The sequence below is a fragment of the Mytilus edulis genome, chromosome 12, assembly GCF_963676685.1.
Source record: "Mytilus edulis chromosome 12, xbMytEdul2.2, whole genome shotgun sequence".
Taxonomy (NCBI): domain Eukaryota; kingdom Metazoa; phylum Mollusca; class Bivalvia; order Mytilida; family Mytilidae; genus Mytilus; species Mytilus edulis.
Genome location: NC_092355.1, coordinates 31,305,075 through 31,315,501, shown reverse-complemented (window position 1 = coordinate 31,315,501; position 10,427 = coordinate 31,305,075). Strand labels below are relative to the sequence as shown.

The following is a 10,427-nucleotide window of genomic DNA, read 5'->3' as shown; positions in this document are numbered from 1 at the left end:
TGACTGTATATGACATAGAACTATACGGTCAACGCATTTTGACTGCTCAAATAGAACGTGTGCAGTATACATAACAATCTGTCACAAAAAAGTTTTGAGAACTTAATAAATTCTTTTGTTTACATGTTCAGATTCAAACAATTGTTGCCGTGCATTTAAAAAACCCCGGGAATTAGCGTTTCAAACTGAAAACACACTATAATTAGATTACTAACACGGTTTACAACTAATATAAGTATTACCATGAAGTAAATCAGTGTAATCAGTAAATCATCACGTGAAGATTAGATGTATTAATATGGGTGTGTATGTGAATGTAAGTTGTAGGATTATATGTATCAATATAGGTGTATGTGTATGTAAGTTGTAAGCATAGTATGTTTAATTTTGATTGATGATTAAATCTTAGAATTGTTTGATTTCTATAAAAATTGTTTAGCTACATGTTCCATACTGATTTGAATGATTATTTCAATAACACGTTAAACTATTATCATGATCAGAAGTGTGATGTGCTTATGCCTCTAATTTTGTGTTAGGTAGAAAGTAGAATGATAAATTATGTGTTTCCATAAATCTTGCTCGCAATACAAGACATCAAACGGTAACGATTTGTGGAAGCACATGAACACAAAACCCTATTTTATTCTCATACTAAAGACGGAACAAAGGAGTAAGCGCCCATGTTGGCCTAAAATTTTAGGTTCATCTGAAGAAAGATTGTGTACACTTAAGTTATGTAAGTGTCTACTTCAGTCGATTCAATTAGTTTGTGTGAAAATTTGAACTGATTTAGTAATTTCAGACCTGAGTTTCAGACACTCATATTCAAGCTTAAATATGAAAAATCTATCAATTATGCCATAATATGTCACTTTTCAGATAGTTTTTGTCAAAAATGAAAGTGGCCGCATCCGTGTTCACCCTCAACCTTTATATATGTTATGTATTATCATCAAATACAACTTAAACTTAAATATTAAGAATGAACACGAATGCAGCCACTTCCATTTATTTTGTCTAAAATTCAAGTTAACTAAAATGTTAAAATTGTGAAGATTATCAGTAATTTAACATCTCTTAATGATGCTAGTACCCGATATATGTGCATTATATTGTCCAAAACAGCCCATATTTATGACGCAAAAGTATTCTAATTTCCAGTATAAAGCTAAAAGTTTACATTATAGCAATTTTGTAAAACTGATCTATTTTGGGGCCAAAAAGGGGTCTTACTGAACCTACTCCTTTAACACAAACATTGGTCTGATCTTTCAATGACAAAAATACAACAACATTTACTAAAATCCAAAGAATTGCTGCAGAGTGATTTTCTTTGTTAGCATATGTCTATACATGCTATATGAATTTCAACATATATTCTTATTTACAAGATTTTACTACTAATTAATGTCAATACTGCGTCTAACTTTTGATAGATATCTCAATCATAGTTAATGAAACTAAATAATCATTTAAAACTTGAATCCCGCCCCCTGCCCCCCCCCCCCCAAAAAAAAAACCAAAAATATATTGTTCGTTGTTGATTAGTCTTCAAGCTATCTGTTATGGTTAAGAAAATCCCTACTTCAAAGGAGCACCTCGCACAAAATTATCTTTTCAGTTAAGCTGCAGAAACCAACCACAGTTGAACGAATTTTCTTCTGAAAAGTATCATGAAATAGAATAAAATATACATAACATTTCAATTATTTATATAAATTAATTACAGACGTTAACCAGCTAATGCTTTTTCTATGGTATTATGTGATATTTTGCTGACATTAACAGTTATGGACTAAATACGCAATTGTTAATATTTTCATCATATTAGAATATGGAGATGTGGTATGATTCCAATGAGCCACCAATTCATCAGATACCTCAACATACAATAATAAATATTGTGAAGGCAATTGCTGCTTGATGGTGGCACATGTTGAAAAAAAAGTAAAATCACAAAAATACTGAACTTAGAGGAAAATCCGATCGGAAAGTCTGTAATCACATGGTAAAATCAAATGACAAAACACATAAAAAACCAATGGCAAGAACTGTCATATTCCTGACTTCAAATGTAGAAAATGGTGCATTAAACCTGGGTTTAAAGCGCTTAACCTTTCACTTTGATGACAGTCTCATGACAGTCTCATCAATCCTGTTCTATTGACAATGATGCGTGAACTAAACAGACATAATAAATAATATAGGCAAAATATGGGTACAGCAGTCATCATCGTGTAACAACTTTAAAAGGAACAATTTAACAGAACACAAAAAAATCTATCTTTAAACACATTCAGTGATTTGCGTGTCTGACGCCAGAAAATTATATACGTCACATATATTTGTCGTTCTAGGTATAAACAAACTATTTTAAAATTTCACATGGGCAATGTTAGCATACAGGGTGAAAAGGTAAGGTAAGAATTTATTTCAGAAATAAAACCTTCAATAGAAGAAAGCTAATGTGAAAAAGTTTAGTTTCCTGACCTTCAGTGTCACATCTAAATGTATGTATAAATGTATGTATATGTACGTATAAATGTATGTATATGTATGATTCTAAGATATCCTATATTTGGTGTTAATTTGTTATAGGTTGTTTGAGGCGTTCAAAACTGACTCAAAACGTTGAATTATCTAGTTACAGGATATTATATAGTATATTTAGCGTAATGTACAGATAAAGGATCACACTACCATTTTGTGCTCTACAGCTTTTTAATACGTATGAATGAAGTGCACTGTGGGGTATTTTCATGTCTGATTTGTTTGAGATTTTTCCTGACCATCGTTCATAATAATTTGTAGTTCTTCCGTGTAGAGGACAATATACTAGTCTATATAATATATAATTTTCAACAATAATGTATATGCAACAGACAGTCTGCATAAATAAAACACTTTGAAATATATCAATGGAGAACATTATCATCTTTAGAAAGCTTACTCCGAAATGAGATCCCGGGTTAAGATTGATATAGACTAGTTTCCGATTGCAATATTCAGTATGTTACACATACACCAATATAACGTGACAGGGTATGGCTATTAGCTAAAACTTGGAAAGTAGTTCGAAGAACCAGGATACAATTGATACTGCTGATATTGATTCTCTGTCAGATAAACTCATCATTGTTGTGTCCACGACATTTGAATACTATTAACCCACAATTTGTCGCGAGCGATTTATTTTCGCGACTTTCGAGAGTGAAAAGATAACGCGCAAAAATTAGTAGTTTGAAAATCGCGGAATAAAATCGTTGCGTAGTTGACTAGAATAAGATAAACGCGAAAAAAGTATCCGCGAAAATAAGTTGGTTTACATTATGTACTAAAATAGTTAGACTAACTTTTAGAGCACATATTTAAGACGCATATTATATCATGCACATGCATTACTAGGATTATGTCCTGTGAAAGTTTGAATCACACGTTAATTTTCTATTATAGACCTTGTCAACCGATTGGGAATCTTAATTCAACCATGCAAGTCTACCTGTTCGCCAATTATATAAAAGGTCTGTCATAATGAATAAGCATACCAGTAAATCCAGTAATCAAAGTGAAGATGACAATGAACATGTGTATGGAATGAGAAAAATAACGTATTTGGAAAAATATGGCGTTAAACGCTTTCCGTACCGCGGACGACGACAACGCACACCTATTCTCCAACAATATTTTGATGGTAGAATAAGTATCTCAAACGACGTATTTAGTCTCACTATTCACCAGTTTGAAAAGGAATTCAAAGCCTGTCTGAAAAGAAGGAAACAAAATTCACAGTGGATCCTGAATGTAAGATTTCCTGTTAAATCTTCGAACGAATACCTTGAATATTTAGAGAAATGTGAAGATCATGATGAAGGTAACCATACAATATCATACTACACGTATACATCGTGCATATTATTTAGTACGCTAAAAGAGGGACAGTCAAACTCATAGATCGAAAACAAACTGACAACGCCAGGGCCAAAAATGAATAAAAAACAGACACATAATAGTACACATGACATAAGATAGAAAACCAAAGAATAAGCAACACGAACCCCTGATGATCTCAGATACTCCGGAAGGGTAAGCAGGGTGAATTATATTTCGTATATTTTAGGCTTACCAGTAGCACCTTATAAAACAATTGGAAATCCCAAATTGACTACGTCGACAAACAAAAATAATCAGTAACTAGAAAAGTGAAAATCTCACGTTCCTCACAACAATTTTGACCATCGATTAAATTTTAAGCAAAAACAATAATTTATATATATAAACATTTAGAATATCTATCTATTTATTATTCTGTTATGATTTGGGACAACTCTACAAGGGATCGCGAGTTTCTACATGTGCTAAAGACATAACACAACACTGATTTTATGTTGGCAAAAAAACTGTTACACTAATTGTTCTGACTGTCTATGTATGCCCAGATGCATTATTCATACAATATAAAAAACGGCCGTAAAAGTTGAAAGAGGCGTTCAAATCATACAAACGTATATCGCACTTGTCTTACAATGCGACGAATGAAAGATTTTAAATGAATACAAATTAGACTTAATAAATTTCAACCGTTCGAATCACTTTTCTAGCTTTAAGTTTATCATCAACTCAAAAGTGTGAAAGTCAATGATGATACTATCAGAAGACGTGACGAGAGTTATTTGACCATAAGCCATCGAAATTAATCAATAATATATAAGATCAAAATTGCAAGCGACATTTGAAAACTTCCTTTCTGAATAATTTCTGAATCAATCAAAGAACAATTAAAAAAAATGTTACAAATCTTATCAGCACCTACACACTGACAACTTAGCGTACAATATCATCAGGTACCACTAGCCAAGTTTTTATCACATTAAAGTTGAAATACATAATCAGCGATACAGCCTTCAAAAGACTCATCAGAGACGCTGAAATCACAAAACCTTGATGACGATAATTGAGAATTCACAATTAAAACAAATCTTTCCTTAATACAGCTAAGAAAATGTATTGGTGGTGCATAAAATACATAATATATATATTTATCATTCAGGTTATACATATTGGTCTGAAGATAATTCTCACCAGCAATACGTATATGAACAACTTGTAAATATAGTCGGAAAGGAAACAGATATACGTCTTAGACAGCGGTTATTTTTGGTACAAGATGTAATTACAAATAGTATGCATCCCGCAACCGGATTTACCCACATATCAAGTGGAAGTTTAGCTGAAGGTATGAGTTTACCTGGCAGTGATCTTGATATCATGTACGTTTTACATGGTATTAAAGTCGTCAATAGGGAACAAGATATACCAATCCCAAATGAATTTGCAACACTGGTGATGGAGATAGACCCTAATTATCCAGGATTTAGCAGACTGAAATTAGCTGGCGGTTTCGAGACATCAAGTCCACTTCTGAAAAAAATGGTCACAGAAACCGACGAAGGCTTATACCTTGCACCCCATAAATTCATTTCAATTTTTCAACAGCAACATACAATACCTTTGTCTTTACATGGCCCATGTGTTTCAGATAAATGCATGGCTTTGGATATAGCGGTTTGTTTCCGTAATAAATTACTTCCATACAATGCAAAACAATGGGTTTATCGACAAAGAAAACAATGGCCACCGAATGCAGTTATTGATACCATAATGAGATTTGGATGTTTGCTGGTACCGATCGGACCTAAAACGGTCACAAATAATCAGTTCCTTTGGAGATTGTCATTTTCAGTTGCAGAAAAACATCTTTTACACTCATTTAACTATACCCAATTATTATGCTACGGTCTACTTAAATTAACATTGAAACACATCATAAACAAAAATCCAGGTGTAGAGGATTTGTTATGTTCCTATTTTCTAAAAACAACGTTATTTTGGTTATCAGAGGAAGTATCCATCGAAACATTTCAATTAGAAAACTTGTTTAACTGTTTTAAATTGTGTTTAGGTAAATTAAGGTCGTGGGTAGAAAACAGCTACTGTCCTAATTACTTTATACCTGAACAAAATATGTTTGCAGGAAAAATAGATACGACCAATAATCAAATATTGCTCAGAATTCTCGATAGCATGATTTGTGATAAAACTGTAGGACTGGCAACGAATGTATTTTCTAAAGTCCTAGCATCAACCATGAAAAACAACTCCTCAATTCAGCTAGACTTTTTGTTTTATAAGATTTTCGCTCAGTTTGGAAATCCCAAGAATCTTGATCTCTGTTTCCGTGGATTAATCGCCGTTCAATATCTGCTCCAATCAGAATCATCTGTATATATACGTGATGTTTGCAGAAGATGGATATCAAATATTAACCAGTATATACCACAACAACTTCCTTCTCTGGTCAGAAGAAAGAATATCGAAAATATACGAAGCCGCTATCATAAACATTTACAAGATGCCCTACAGCAAGATGCTGTGACTGGATGGCTGTTGTATGCATCGTTTTACTATGTTATCGGACAGTACAATGTTACAATCCGAATAGTAGATCATGTTCTATTAAAGTGTACACCGGATAAGGTATATCAAGGCTTGGTATTCTATCTCCAAAGACAGATCAATTACTATGCTAAGTTTGTCCATATGAAATCCATAACATTGAATGAAAAGTTGAGATTAGCAACTATTTCACCTATTAGATACTTACAGCATTCGTCTTTAATACCATATGAGTTACAACTTGAGATCCAAAAATGCGCAATCACCGTACCTCCTGTTGTGTTGTCTCATTGTCTGAAATTTTTATGCTATTATCATCTCGGTGATTCGTTTAACAGACACCAAGCGTTGAGAGATTTGTGTTTAGCTGTGGAGGAAAAGTTTTTTATTTCACCAGAACAACTATCATTGTCTTTAACAATTTGTGGTGTGTGCACAGAATTATCTGGTGATATAGAAACTGCTTGTCAGTGCTACGACAAAGCTTTTCGTTGCGACAATAATATTTGTATCACAGCAAAAATCAGGAAAACAAGGCTCTTAAAAAGACAGGATTTGAAATTTTCTTAATAATCGAGAGGAAAATATAAAAAGATCATTATATTTAACAAACGCTAAGTGATTTGTTTCCTTTGAAAACTGATTATTTCATCAATCATTACTGTTTTCCAAAAAAAAACGATGAATAATTCAGTCATATATGATGAGACGACATCAGACAGCAATTTAAGTAAATTTCACCAATACAAACAAATCAATCACCATTATTATACAACATAGTGTAGACCAATGAATAATCAAATATTTACCTTGTTTACAACAATGAATACGATACGAAATATGATTTTAAGTTTTGGATCCCGATTCCCTCACTCCAGAATAATCCGAACACTCTGGCCTATTCCGGAGTCGACATTGATCCCGATTCCCCGACACCGGAATAGTCCGGACCATTCTGATTCTGCTGTGTTACTTATTATTAGCTGTTTGATCCATGTTAACCATTTCTTTACTTTAAATTTAAACTTAGAAAAAAGTAAAATCACAAAAAAAATGAACTCAGAGGAAAATCTAATCGGAAAGTTCATAATTTCATGACAAAATCAAATGACAAAACACATCAAAAACGAATGGACAAGAACTGTCATATTCCTGACTTGGTACAGGCATAGAGATAACCATGCAGAGAGATGTATATTAAGGAGAAGGGACAAAAGATACCAGAGGGACAGTCAAACTCATAGATCGAAATTAAACTGACAACGACATGGCTAAAAAAAAATAAAAAGACAAATAATAGTACACAAGACACAACATAGAAAACTTAAGACTAAGCAACACGAACCCCGCCTGAAACTGGGTTTGATCTCAGCCGATCTCAGGTGCTCCGGAATGATATTCAGAACCTGCATCACATGTTGCACCCTCATGTTGCGCAGTTTATTACAAACCCGATAAATAGTCTAATTCAGTAGGTCATATTCGTGGTGAAGATAGGTTTCTTTTTTGTTTATAATTTGATGCAATTGCTTTACAAATCATGATTTATTTATAACAGTACATTATACATTTTGTAAGGTTTTGTCATAACTAAATATATAAACAATTAGTAGGAAAGTACATAATCTTCCCAGAAACTGAATATGCTTAACTATACCTACACATATGATAGATTATTGATGATAAGGCATCTCTTTAATGTGATTTTGAGAATCAATCTTCTAAAAATATGTATGCTCTTACAAGATTATATGTAACCTCTTAGATGTGATTTTGAGAATTAATTTTGACAGAAAATGGAGGCTCCGCAACAAGATCAAAAGGTAACTCTTAAATGTGATTTTGAAAATCAATCTTCTACAAAAATGCAGGCTCTTACAAGGGGAAATGTACACATGCACATTTGGGGTAATAATACCATTCTTTTCCCTTTTAAGTATTTATTCCATTATCATTTTTCAAAATCATTGAAGTTTTTTCATTTGTATTTTTATCCATCTGATGAGTTAAGCCTTTTTCAACTTATTTTTATAGTTTGTTCTTATGTTGTACTGCTATACCACTGTCCCAGGTTAGGGTGAGGGTTGGGATCCCGCTAACATGTTTAACCCCGCCACATTATTTATGTATGTACCAGTCCCAAGTCAGGAGCCTGTTATTCAGTGGTTTGTTTATGTGTTACCTATTTGTTTTCCGTTTATTTTTTTATATATAAATAAGGCCGTTAGTTTTCTCGTTTGAATTGTTTTATATTGTCATATCGGGGCCTTTTATAACTGATTATGCTGCATGGGCTTTGCTCATTGTTGAAGGCCGTATGGTGACCTATAGTAGTTAATGTCTGTGTCATTTTGGTCTCTTGTGGACAGTTGTCTCATTGGCAATCATACCACATCTTTTTTTATATTATAATAAGTAGATAAATGATTGTCGTAGATACAGTTGAATCATGTGGAGTACTTGATTCGAAGACATTGTTATCGTCCTTTGATTTGAAAGCAAATATGGTTACGAATGTTTACAGTAATTTTTTTTCATGAAAAATCAAGTAGGTGGCGAAAATTGCATGTTTAATTTTGTTAATATAAAGTAGTGATTGTACTGTTTACAATGGGAAAACATTAGTTTGTCTCAAAATGTCAAAGTGATTTATAGACTCCATAACATATATTTTGAAATATAACATTATACAACTCTATTCATTTATTTTATTTTATTGTTGTATAAATCCTCCAATGTTGAAAAACTTTCGTTAATACATTTCTGTCGACGTACACTTGTGGAAAGCGGCTGTTCGTAACTTCCGTTATGGACGGCCCAATATGGCAGATGACCGTACCGATTATATATTATATTTCCTAAATACTTTCGAATAAAAGCATTACTGGTAGAGAAAATTTGGTATTTGTCTGTGAAATATGTAGGTCAACACAAATATCAAGCCTTTTAAAGATAGAATGGCTAAAAAATGGTTTTATACGACGTTAAAAATAACAAAAAGCTGTACGTAACTTTGAAGGTATCCGTTCGTAAAGTGAATTGTTTATATAGAACGGCTGTTCGTAACGATTAAAGAACAAAACTAAGCACATTAAGTAGATGTAATTTGGACGTAGTTATTGTTAACATATGAGTCAATCAAATTATTTAAGATGGTATTTCTATAAACACAATTAGTATATAACTACTTATACCTGAAAACACATTTCAGGTTTTCTATACTATACGAATAGTATATCATGAATATTTATATGTTTTAGAATAATGTAATCTTGCAATCTTCATATATTTCAAATCTGAACATTTTCGCTGAGAACGATATTTTTATATTTCTTCTAATTGATTGATTGATTATGTTTATTTCCTCCATATCTATGAAGATGTTACATTTTATATTGTAAGAACAGAATTAAAAACACTACACTGACATATTAACATATTCTACTACAAATTCTATAGATAGTTACATAATTATATAAAATACATTCGAAAAAAAGAGTCTATAATTCACCAATTTCATGCAAGAACAACGTTAGTTGAGATCAAATATGTAACTGTAAAGATCATAATTGAAGACCTGACATAGTTTATACATATAATCTACTATGTGGCAATGTATTCTGTGCTTAGTATACATATATCGAGTATATTATCACGGTGTTGTTTACAAAGCGAAAGAAGCACGTCATATTAGAATGTCTATTAATTCTCTATTGTCCATGGCAATCAATACAGTTAGTCCACTTCATTTATTACAGAGAAGGAAATCTCAAATATTTTCCGAACTTAGTTTATTTTTGGCATCTTATATGGGAACTAACAATACTGAAGTTTTCAGCTTTCTTAAATATTATTTTACATTTAAGATTTAATTATTTAGTTCCTCCAATATAGTTAAATATTCCCCGTTGTTCACTGATGATCTGTTGAAACTTATTCGTTCCCTCACTAATTTCTTAACTTTTTTTAAC

At 32.3% G+C, this 10,427-nt stretch overlaps 1 protein-coding gene across 2 annotated transcripts; it reads left to right on the top strand.

Annotated features, from left to right (window-relative positions):
- The first annotated feature begins 275 nt into the window (after positions 1–275).
- LOC139498246 (uncharacterized) lies at positions 276–7,295 on the top strand. 2 transcript variants are annotated; one of them, XM_071286615.1, is made up of 3 exons: positions 276–316; positions 3,457–3,874; positions 5,051–7,295. In XM_071286615.1, the coding sequence occupies exons 2-3, from the start codon at positions 3,535–3,537 to the stop codon at positions 7,024–7,026; spliced, it is 2,316 nt and encodes a 771-aa protein (XP_071142716.1). In that variant the 5' UTR covers positions 276–316; positions 3,457–3,534; the 3' UTR covers positions 7,027–7,295. The 2 variants fall into 2 exon arrangements, with proteins under 2 accessions (XP_071142716.1, XP_071142715.1); XM_071286614.1 differs by having other exon boundaries at positions 280–359.
- Positions 7,296–10,427: the final 3,132 nt, after the last annotated feature.

Excerpts from the sequence above, each read along its gene's own strand:
- LOC139498246 (XM_071286615.1), top strand. The coding sequence starts at position 3,535 with ATGAATAAGCATACCAGTAAATCCAGTAATCAAAGTGAAGATGACAAT. Across the intron at positions 3,875-5,050 it reads ATGTGAAGATCATGATGAAG|GTTATACATATTGGTCTGAA; the intron begins GTAACCATACAA and ends TTTATCATTCAG.